This window comes from Zingiber officinale, chromosome 5A (genome assembly GCF_018446385.1).
Source record: "Zingiber officinale cultivar Zhangliang chromosome 5A, Zo_v1.1, whole genome shotgun sequence".
In the NCBI taxonomy this organism is placed as follows: domain Eukaryota; kingdom Viridiplantae; phylum Streptophyta; class Magnoliopsida; order Zingiberales; family Zingiberaceae; genus Zingiber; species Zingiber officinale.
In genome coordinates this window covers 19,440,154-19,452,791 of record NC_055994.1, presented here as the reverse complement: position 1 = coordinate 19,452,791, position 12,638 = coordinate 19,440,154, and the positions used below count along the sequence as shown (strand labels likewise).

At 31.7% G+C, this 12,638-nt stretch overlaps 1 protein-coding gene across 6 annotated transcripts in view; it reads right to left on the bottom strand.

The window, feature by feature from the left end:
- LOC121980281 (E3 ubiquitin-protein ligase UPL7-like) overlaps window positions 1–12,638 on the bottom strand; it is a 30,579-nt gene that overhangs the window by 5,004 nt on the left and 12,937 nt on the right. For 5 of the 6 annotated variants that reach the window (XR_006111477.1, XR_006111479.1, XR_006111478.1 and 2 more), the window contains 4 exons: window positions 11,865–12,035; window positions 11,689–11,781; window positions 10,830–10,937; window positions 1,113–1,229 (listed from right to left, as the gene is read on the bottom strand). Coding sequence is in view for 2 of the 6 variants with exons in the window: in XM_042532258.1 (XP_042388192.1) it covers window positions 1,113–1,229; window positions 10,830–10,937; window positions 11,689–11,781; window positions 11,865–12,035 (489 nt within the window). In the remaining 4 variants the exon portion in view is untranslated. Of the gene's footprint in view, window positions 1–1,112; window positions 1,230–10,829; window positions 10,938–11,688; window positions 11,782–11,864; window positions 12,036–12,638 lie in introns of those variants that run through there. The other variant, XM_042532259.1, reaches the window with a different exon arrangement.

Genomic DNA, 12,638 nt, shown 5'->3' with positions numbered 1-12,638 from the left:
TGATTGGTGAATTCTTGAAGCTTCGTATCATGAACATAGAGAAGCATCCTCAAGAATTCTATGACATTTCAAAAATGCTCTAAGAAGGATCTTTTAGACCATGATGATGGTCATTTACAAACTATAGATATATCAATGTTGATCCAGCAAACTCTTCGCAGTTTACATCAATATTGTGCTCTTCTTGGAGATAACTTGATATTTTGAAGAGCAAGAACAAAATTGTTTTGGCTAGGTTAAGTATAAAAGCATAGTACAAAGCTATTACTCTAGTTACATCTAAGCTTATCTTGTTCAATAATAAATTCAATATGTAAAGCTCTTATTATTTCTTTGCTTTTGCAAATTGTCTGCTAAACTTTGGCAGCTTTGTTTATCCCCTATACCTAATTCCATTAAAACAGCTAAGGATTAATGGCATGTAGCCCTATTGTAGAACCACATTAATGGAATGATAAACTCTAGGCTTGAGGGAACCAGTCAAAACATTGCACATGGCTAATGTAATATGACTAGTTGCCTCCTCTTCCTTTCTCCTACTTAATGATCCAAGAAAATTGACCCTTAATGGTTGAAAATAAACATTTAAGAACTATTATAAATTTAATGATATTATAACTAACATTGTACTTTAGGTAAAATTTTAATAAACTTAGTGACTATTTGTAAAAAAACTATTTTTAAGTTATGACATGGTTTAACTAAAATTATAATTTAAGGGAATTGTTGTCTATCTATTTTTAGTAGTTCTAATAATTTGATAATTCAATAATAATCAATTATTTTTATATTTTCTTATATATGCTTAGTTTAAGAAAAAATTACTTTGCTAAAAAAGAACGATAGTATCATTTGACCATCAATTTAATGCCCCATCACCAACAACATTAGCATCACTCTAAGTTAACTACTAGTTAACTTAATGAGGTTGAGGCACAAACTAAAAGGATATTGGAAATTTGGCAAGACAAAATAAGATATCTTTTTACCTAGAGATGCCCAGTAAAAGTATGAGAGGCAAAAGTGGCATTTCCCTAACAGATTAAAGTTCTGATAGAGATGGTAAATAGACAGTTGTACGAGATTAAATGCAGAGGCCCAATTCATAATACCTTGTGAATTGTAAAGGTAGGCTGTAGGTGTTTGAATCCAAGTAATGGAGCACGAGAACAGCTTGTCACAAACTTCAGTAGCATACATCTCTCATCTGATTTGAATCCTTTCACAACCTGTAATTTGGAGATTTGATTAGCAATCATGTTAAATAAGGTAATACAATGGAAGAGTTTCTACCTGTTGAAACAAAACTAATCATTGAACTGGCTAACAGAATATGCCATATCAATTGTCAAGTTAGATATGCGAAGTAGTAAAGGTGCGAGTGATTATTAGCATTGGAAATTAGGACTTGACAGCCCTCAGCACTTCTGTCCCAGTGGTATGGGTAATGGTTGAAGATGAATTTGGACTCCTCCCTTTGCAAGTCAAAACAAAATAAATATAAAAAATATCCTAGTATTATGTTCTCGAGGGTTTAAGATTTATGGTTCAGGATTTAAGATTTAGACTATGACAAATGTTTAATGAATGGATCTATTAAAATGTCAGTGCTAAGTTGTTCTCCGGAAGGAACGCAGTGCAGGGTTGTAACGTCTCGGCAAATACCGCTACATCTCTAGAACTCGGATATAGCAGTTAGTGTTGCAGGGTTCGACTATAACGTATGAACAACAACCTGTGCATTTTCTTAAGGCATTTATTAAAAGATAATGAATGTCGCTACACTACTCTCGAGAAGTTGGCGTATGGACTGGTCTTAGCCGCTCGGAGGTTACGCTCTTACTTTCTTTCTCATCCTATAATTATGTTAACTAACACCACCTTGGGTTGAATGCTTGTCAAACCATTGGGAAGATTGATCAAGTAGACCACGAAATTAAGTGAATACGACATACAATATCAACCTCGATCGGCCATCAAAGCTCAAGCCTTAGCCGATTTTGTAATGGAGATATAAAGTCTCGAACCAAAAAAGTTAGTCACCTAAACCTTCATTAAAAAGTTGATAACAAAAATCTCTTCCACCCCTCTTTTATTTCTCTATTGTTTACTTTTACCTTATTGCATTCATCTTTAATATATTTTATTTGGATAAGATCTCTGGTCTTCTTTTCTCTTATTTTAATTATTTTATAAATGTTTCTTTCTCCATGTTTTGTATCCAATTTTTAGTATAATCGTCCAAAAATTTCATGCTTTGTTTCATTCACTACTTTTTTAGCATCGTTCTTTGCTATTGTATATTTTTTTAAGTTTTCCTAGTTCTTACAAATATATAATTCTTCGTTTTTCTCACTTTCTCTTGTACTTTCTCATTCCACTATCAAAATTCCTTACTTAGACTCACTAAGTACCTTCTTAGTTACTATTTTCAACTTTGATACCATTTTATCTTATGTATTAAAGTCACCGTATATTTCACTTAATGCTTGTACTTTTACCTTCTCCTTAAATATATTTTACTTCTGATCCTTAAACTTCCACCATTTAATTTTAGGAGTCATATATATTTTTTTTCTATTGATACTTGAGAAATATATCCAACACTACTAATGTATGCTAGGTAGTTATGATTTTTCCAAGGATGACCTTGCAATCTTTACAAATTTTTTTATCCCTCTTCTAAACTATAAGAAAATCAATTTGTGATTTATTATTTCCACTTTTGAACGTGACCAAATATAGGTCAATGAGTATAAAAATTTAAATTTTTATCGTAGAATTCAAACTTCAGAAGTAGAACAAGCTTTAAATGGGATGCACAATGGAAAAGTCGTAGGACTAGATGATATTTCGATAAAGGTATAGAAGTGTCCATGGAAATAAGGTATTGAATGGCTTACAAAATTATTTACATGATATTAAAAATAAAAAAAAAATATCTGATCAATAGAGGATAAGTACTCTAGGTCCCTTATATAAGAACAAAAGAGACGTACAAAATTATACAAACTATATGGATATTAAACTAATGAGGCATAACATGAAACTTTAGGAAAGAGAATAGAAAAAAGATTAAGAAAGAAGACTAGTGACCAAAAATCAATTTGGATGATATTAAACTAATGAGGCATAACATGAAACTTTAGGAAAGAGAATAGAAAAAAGATTAAGAAAGAAGACTAGTGACCAAAAATCAATTTGGATTCATGTCTAGAAGGTCGACAATAGACATTATATATCTTCTTAGACAACAACCAAGATTTATCCACTAGGTGGGGTCGACTACATCTTCTTATACAACCAATTGAAAAATATCATAAGAAAAACAAAATCTACACATGGTATTCATTAACTTAGAAAACGTTTATGATAGAATCTCAAGAGAAATTACATGAATTTTAGAAAAAAGATGTGTTAGCGTAACATATATTGAACTAATTAAAGATATATATATGAGGATGTAACGACAAAAGTAAAAACTTCAAGCGGAGTAATTGAAACATTTCCAATAAAGATAGTGTTACATCAAGATCAGCTTAAGTGTCTATCTTTTTACATTAATTATGGGCAAACTCGCTGACCGTGCATATTGTTTACATATGATACTGTTTTGGTAGATGAAACTTGTGAAGGAGTAAATGCTAAACTAGAATCTTGGTGAAAAATATTAGAAGAAAAAGGCTTTAGGCTTAGTAGAATAAATACAGAATATATGGAATTTAAGTTTAGCAATATTAGATGTAATATTAGACGTGATGAGACAATTGATAAGATAGGAGATGACGAGTTGCCTAGAACTAAGAGCTTTAAATATATAGGATCATTTTTTCAAATTGATGGCATAAAATACAAGCAGAGTGGTTGAAATAGAAGAGAGTGTCGAGTGTTTATATGATAGTAAAATATCTCTAAAATTTAAAGGAAAGTTCTATAAAACTGCAGTTAAACCTGCTTATATTATATGAACCTAAATGCTAGGCTATGACTCGAGCACATGGGCAAAAGATGAGAATTACATAAATGAGAATGTTAACGTGGATATGTGGACATACAAGAATGAACAAAATAAAAAATGAGAGAATTAGAGAGAAAGTCGGAGTTCCATCTATTGAAGGAAAACTCTAAGAGACACGTTTAAGATGGTACAAGCATGTACTTAGATGACCAATAAAGACCTCAATTAGGCGATGTTAAACTATAACAAACATGCGCACCAAACGAGGCAGACCAAAAAAGATTTGGTTAGCAACAATAAAATAAGATAAATTTAAGTATAGATGATGATATAATAGGAGATAGAGTCCAATGGCGTAAAAGGATTTATATAGCTGACCTCACATGGTGGATAAGACTTGGTTGTTGTTGTTGTATGTTCTCTAGTCCAAACTTTATTCTCACTTAAACTTAGTTTTCCTTTCTTCTCAGAAAAAATTTTCTTTTAACTACTTGAGATAATCTTCCTTGACCGAGACTAGGAGGCAATCATTTTACACTAAACAAGGATGTAAGGAACCATGATGGCAGTAAAGAGAAGCATATGTAGAAGCACCAGGCATCAACCAGCTCTCAAGCGTAACCCAGTTTAACAGACAGAAAACTTGATCTAAACATCATTCCATCATAGAGCTATTGAAAATTCATTGGGAGTCAGATGCAATGTCGATCCATGTTGTTGCATTTTCTACTATAAGAACCAAACAAATCAATGAGAAAACTTAGGTAAACATTGCAGAAGGAAACAAATTATAATGAAATGTTAGATCAACATCATAACACAATTTGCTTGGGACAAATTAATTCTAGGAATCCAATATCTTTCACTAGTTCAACAACATTATCCCTTACTAGTTTTTCTCATTCGACCATGATGATGTTGAAGTATATGATTTATGATATCATGTAAGTTACAAGTATTGATGGCAATATAATTGTTAAAGGAAGGAGAATTTTTTTAATCTCCTATCCAACTTGTTCTAATCCTCCTACTAGACTCAGACTTCTACATGATTTGAGATTTTGATCTAGTTCCCTCCTGATTTATCTCACAATCTACCTCAAATTTTCAGCATTATAAAATATCATCCATTTATATTAACTACCATAATTAATAAACTAAACTCCGCCCATGACGACCGGTCATGGCCGGTCCCAAGCCCGGATAAAGGAGGAGGGTTACGTTAGGTTGTCAGCCAGCGTCAAAACTATGACAAATATTTAATGAATAGATCCATTAAACTATTGTGCTAATGATAGGTTGTTCCCCGGAAGGAACGCGTTGCAGGGTCTGACTGTAACGTCTCGGCAAGGACCGCTACATCTCCAGAACTCGGGTGTAGTGCTAAATATGCAAGAGTTCGCGTTACAGGGTCCGATTGTAACGTCTTAACAAGGATGCTACATCTCCATGAGAACTTGGATGTAGTGTTAAATAGGCAAGAGTTCTCACACCATAGGTTGGATAAGAACAAATATGATAGAAAAACTAATAATCTAAGATTTTGAGCATGAAACATAGGAACTCTCACTGGTAAATCAATGGAGGTAGTAGATATGATGTTTCGGAGAAGAATTAATATTTTGTGTATACAAGAGACAAAATGGGCAAGCGAGAAGACAAAGATGATAGAGAACTCGAGTTTTAAGTTATGGTACACTGGAAAGTGTAAAGCAAGAAATGGAGTGGGTATTATTGTAGATAGTTTGTTAAAGGATGAAGTTGTAATAGTTAGAAAAGGGGATAGAATTATAGCCCTTAAGATAATAGTGGCGAAAGAAACTATGAACATAATTAGCGTATATGCACCACAGGTAGGATTAGATGAAGCTATCAAATCAAGGTTTTGGGAGGACTTAGATGAAATATTACAAAATATTCCACCAAATGAAATGATTTTAATAAGAGGTGATCTAAATGGGCATGTCGGAGTGAAAAATAAGGAATATGAGAGAGTACATGAGAGTTATGGGTTTGGAACGAGGAATAAGAAAGCGAAAACTATATTAGATTTTACAATAACATATGATCTTATATTAGCTAATACGTTTTTTAATAAAAGAGAAGAACACTTAATCACATTCAAAAGTGGGAATAATAAATCGCAAATTGACTTTTTTATGGTTAGTAGAAGGATAGAAAGATTTGTAAAGATTGCAAAGTCATCTCTGGAGAAAGCTTAACTACCCAACATAAGTTAGTAGTGTTGGATATACGCCTCAAACATAGTATCAATAGAAAGAAAATATATACGATTCCTAGAATTAAGTGATGGAAGTTAAAGGATGAGAAGCAAAATATATTTAAGGAGAAGGTAGAAGTACCAATATTAGGTGAAATATACGATAACTCTAATACAACATGGGATAAGATAATATCAAAGTTGAAAATAGTAGCTAAGAGTGTACTCGGTGAGTCAAAGGGACATGCGCCACTAAGTAAAGAATTATGGTAGTGGAATGAGAAAGTACAAGAGAAAGTGAAGGAAAAACAAATAGCTTATAAGGAATTATATATTTGTAAGAACGAGAACAACTTAAAAAAATATACAATAGCCAAGAAACAAGCTAAGAAAGTAGTGACTCAAGCAAAAAATAAAACTTTTGAACGATTATATCATAAATTGGATACAAAAGAAGGGGAAAGAGACATTTATAGAATAGCTAAAGTGAGAAAAAGAAAAACAAAAGATCTTAGTCAAATAAAATGTATTAAAGATGAATGTAATAGGGTATTAGTAAACGATGGAGAAATAAAAGAGCAGTGGAAAAGGTATTTTTATCAAATTTTTAATGAAAGTTTAGGTGACCAACTTAACTTAAGGTAATTTAAGTAGGTCAATGAACATAGAAATTTTAATTTTTATCGTAGAATTCAAACTTCAGAAGTAAAACAAACTTTAAATGAGATGCACAATGGAAAAGTCGTTGGACCAGATGATATTACGATAGAGGTATGGAAGTGCTTAGGGAAACAAGGTATTGAATGACTTACAAAATTATTTAACATGATATTGAAAACGAAAAAAATGCTTGATCAATGGAGGATAAGTACTCTAGTTCTCTTATATAAGAATAAGGGAAACATACAAAATTGTGCAAACAATAGGGGTATTAAACTAATGAGTCATACTATGAAACTTTGGAAAAAAGTAATAGAAAAAATATTAAGGAAGGAGACTACGGTGACATAAAATCAATTTAGGTTCATGCCTGAAAGGTCGACAATAGAATCTATATATCTTCTTAGACAATTAATTGAAAAATATCGGGAGCAAAAACAAGATCTACACATGGTATTCATTGATTTAGAAAAAACTTATGATAGTGTCGCAAGAGAAATTATATGGAGAATTTTAGAAACGAAAGGTGTTAACGTAACATATATTGAACTAATTAAGGATATGTATAAGATGTAACGACCGGAGTAAAGACTTCAGGCGGAATAACTGAAGCATTTTCAATAAAGATAGGGTTACATCAAGGATAAGCTCTAAGTCCCTATCTTTTTACACTAATTATGGACGAGCTCACTATGCACATTCAAGAAATAGTTCCATGGTATATGTTGTTTGCAGATGATATTATTTTGGTAGATGAAACACGTAAAAGAGTAAATGTTAAACTAGAATCTTGGAGGGAAACACTAGAAGAAAAAGGTTTTAAGCTTAGTAGATTAAAGACAGAATATATAGAATTTAAGTTTAGCAATATTAGAAGTAATGAAACAATTGTTAAGATAGGAAAGGACGAGTTGCCCGGAACCGAGAGATTTAAATATTTAGGATCATTTTTGCAAAACGATGGAGGGATTGAGAGAGATGCCTTACATAGAATACAAACAAGATGGGTGAAATGGAGGGGAGCGTCGAGTGTTTTATGTGACCCTAAAGTACCTCTTAAACTTAAAGGTAAGTTCTATAAAACCGCAGTTAGACCTGCTATGTTATATGGAGCTGAATGTTGGGCTATAGCTCGAGCACATGAGCAGAAGATGAGAGTTGCAGAGATGAGAATGTTAAGGTGGATGTGTGGACATACAAAGATGGACAAAATAAGAAATGAGAGCATTAGAGAGAAAAGTCGGAGTTGCATCTATTGAGGAAAAACTCCGAGAGACACGTTAAAGATGGTACAGATATGTACTTAGACGACCAATAAATGCTCCAGTTAAGAGATGTGAAACTATGATAAACATGCATATCAAATGAGGAAGAGGAAAACCAAAAAAGACTTGGTTAACAACAATAAAACAAGATAAAATTTATTTAAATATAGATGATGATATAATAAGAGATATAGCTCAATGGCGTAAAAGGATTCATACAGCCAACCCCACCTAGTGGGAAAAGACTTGGTTGTTGTTGTACCATAATTAATAAACTACCATGTTTACACAAGAGAACTTATATATTATATCATGACAGAAAAGGCAACCCAGTACACAAAACTCTTGCTAATGCGGGGTCCGAGGGTCCATTGTGCACCTACATTGCAGAAGGTTTTTTCCGTGACTTAAACCTATGAACACAAGGTCACACAAGAATAACTTTACTATTGCGTCAAGGCTCCTCTTATATATTTAACATATTGAATGAAAAATATTCCCCAATCATCTTACTTAACATAATCTTAGAGCCACTACTGATCTTCATCTAATCTTCATCTAGTGTCAAGGGAAGGTTGTGGCATGACCTCTCCTCTCTTTGGGCACCTTTTCAACCAAGGAATGAAATTCTGTGTCGTGCCACCCGAAACAGGTAATTTTTACCATTCCGACACAGGACCGGCACCAGCACATACCTTCTACCGTCAAATGAAGACTTACCTCGAAGCATTGGAGAGACAACCAGCGAGAGATCAGTAGCGGCAAGCGGCGGCTGGCAATTGTGCCACTGGCAGGCGACAACGAGGCAACTGCGCGATTGCGAGGCGACGGCGAGGTGACTGCGAGGCGAATCGTGTGGAAGGGGAGGCAACAAGAATCATGGAATTTTGAGGAAAAGTAGGGTTTTATAAAAGTTTTAATTAAAACCGTATATTATATATATAATTTCTAATTAATTATTATATAAATTAGAATTATATATTATATAAATTAATAAATAATTAAATAAACTATTAATTAATTAATATAATTATAATATATAATTTAATAATTTTATTATTTTTATTTAAAAATATATAAAATAAAGTAAATAAATAGATAATTTATATTATATATAGTTATATAATTTAAAATAAATTTAAAACCAAACTTTAAATTATTTTTATAAATTAAAAATAGATTAAAATTTTATAAAAATATTTAAAATAATTTTAAAATTTTATAAATAATTTTAAATTTTATAAATAATTCTAAAAAAATTAATTATTAATATAAATAAATAAATATATATATATATATATATATATTTAAAATAAATTTGATTTTAGAATGCAATATATATATATATATATATATATATATTATTTAGAATATTTATAAACTATAATTATATTAATAAATAAATAATTCATATAATTCTTATATATAAATTAGGATTTTGTGTTAATTTATATAATTATTATAGATAATAAAAAATACTTAGAATCGATTTGAGATTTGGAATCAATATTAACATACTTAGCTTTTTACTTTTAGATTCTTACTTCCTAATCTCGGCATAGGTCGAAATTTTAAACCTTGATTTTAACTATCCCTCTCAATCTTCTTCCAAATCCCTCACTAACCTTCTCTTTTGCATAACCACTTTTACTTTCACCAAGTTCGAGGCCACTCTCACCATAAATTGTTCCATATCACTGTTGAAACCCTAGAGACACCTTTTCTCAACAATGACAACAGTTTGTTCCTATTATCATTGCTCCCTCTATAATTAAAGTATTGATCAATATCAACCACGTGCATCATCTGATGATCTCTTTATTAGTTATCTTGTCATTCCATAAGATGCACAAATCATCTGTAAACCATATAATTTGTCCAATCTACAGTTCGACGATAATTGAAAACTCATGAGCATGTTACAGATATCTATCATCCTGAAATTTGTGCAGATCATTATACGTTAAGCTAAACTGTTCCAGGATTGTCAATTTGGAAATGTATGGTGTCTAGAAATTTGCATCTATATTTAATGCAATTAGGGCATACTCCCACCATCTCTAATTTGAGAGGGATGTTAAAGGAAGGAGATTATTTCTTAATCTGTTAGTCACTGTCGACTAGTTTTGATAAGTATGGTCCAATTCCTTCCTGATTTGTCTCTGAATATTTTCCAATTCACCTCAAACATTTTCTCAATTCGCCATTGATATAATACCATCTATTTATAAAAGAGGGCCTATGGACAAAGAATTATTCCCTAATCATCTTATTTTATAACAATGTTACTAAATCTCTCAAAATCACTTAAAATAAGGGTATCTGACATAAATTTCAAATCAAACAAATCCAAAGTTTTATTTTATTTATTCTCTTTTCTTCCCAAAAACAAAATTAAAAGTTAGATTTAGCTAAGAGACAAGAGCCAAAACCAACCGAATAGATAAGTGACCTCTAATCCTATTTAACAAACAAGAACCAAAACCAACCAAATAGATAAATTTCTATTCGGTTTAGAAAAGTCTCAATATGATTAGAGATCAGTTTGCAGAAAAAAACATATAAAAATAGAAAAGTAAAAAAAAATTAAAAAATATGTCTGTTTAGATTGATTAGGTTCAGCACAAAACAAATGCACACCTCTATTAGATTGTTAAAAAAACTATATATGTTATAGAAGGAGAAAAATGTGAGGCATGTTTCATGAATTCAAATAGGCGAGTACCTCCCAGAAGAGCTTAACAGTTCTACTTGTTTCAGAATAACCACCGGAGTACTTTGTATTGCTTCGAAGATCATCGACATCAAAGTCATTTTTACCACCTGAAAGCAGCTGCACAAGGTAATTATATATCAAAAAACCAGACAACATGCAGATTCATTAAACAAGTGAAAATTTCTTGTGCAAATACAATTGATTTCTTGCAACAACTTATATTAGCGTAGCAACAGATAAAACCAAATGAATAATGAATCATTTTTTACCACTTCTGCATGATTTTTAGGGCACGAACAGTCACAAAAAAGTATCAAAACAATACAACTAGAGGATAAGTTAAGCATGTAAAATCTATGAGAATTAATTATAGCTTGAGTGTAGAATATAAAACTCTATTATGAGGGGTCAGCATCAGATATTTAAGGTGTAATAAAGACTGATACAACATTATGAAAACAGCATGCTCTTATAAGTTATATGGATGGAATTACACCTTGCAGTAGGTTCACACTACAAGAAGACACCATTTTAGATGATGTGGTTTCGAATTAGAAAAGGAAATATTTCACACCATGAAAACCATTATATTCTCCAGGTTCAAGATGAGAATTCAACTTTAATATGATCTCTGAAACTAGATTGGATCAGTATCCGATGTTTCATAAGCTAGATGTTTGTTAACTAATATAATATAGTACAATGTGATACTCTTCTAGGCAATCATAATATTAGTTTTTTGTTGTCACAAGTGCATGTAATCGACTTTTCAAAATACAAGTATAAACACAAATCTGTAGCTCCTGAACTCCCAAGGTAAAGAAGGTCAATTTGTAAGATAGGAAAGATCTCCAAGTAAGCAGAATACCTGGTTAAATTCATTCGCATTAAATAAGCATAACCAAGATGGGGAGATCAGATCAATCATGCCTCTATAAAATGCATTAGAAAATGGAAGTATCTGCACCACACATTTAGTGAAGATAAGCATAAGCACAAACGAACCCAGAAGAGCAATATTTATAGTGTAGCCCATGAACATACTTGGCGATTCAGTTTGTAGTCAGCCATTGCATGAACATAGTGTAACTTGTTCTCATTTCTTACAGAGATATTCCTACCACCAGGTTTAAGCTCTGTGACAATCATTTTCCCACATATCTCTTCAGTAACACTGAAATCTAAAGATAGATCGGTGACATCACCTTCATAATGCTGTTGGATATGAGAGTTAACTTCAATAAAATGGTGATAAGAAGTCAAGTATGAAAGGAATATTATGTCGACAATTCATAATGCAGAAATAATTAGCTAGATCTTAGTACCTAAGGCAAAAAAATTCATTTTAAGGCAAACAAAAACAAATGTACTATTCCACTCAGAAAATCATGGTTCCAGATAATGATTAGGCATTAATATTTACCAAATAGTGTTACTGATCTGGCCAACCACTGGCAAAGGAGAATTCTGTTATCACTCAATAAGGTACTCTATTTCCATTGTTATTTTCTGGTGGTTGGTAGGTGCAAGCATTGGCATGAAATGATACTCATCAATATTATTGACACAACGACATAGGAGACATTGTTTATGCCGAGTAGTATCAAGTTTTAATAATTTATCGGTATGATACATTTCAACCGTTTCATGAGATTTCAAATCATACTAAGAAGTACGATTAAATAGCATTATCATATTTAGGATTTTTTTTCAATAACATGAAAACATTTATTACAAAAATGGCCATAGTTGATCATAAAAAAATGTGTTGAAGCAAGTTCAAAATGATGTATTAGCAACGAAATCATTAAAGTGGAA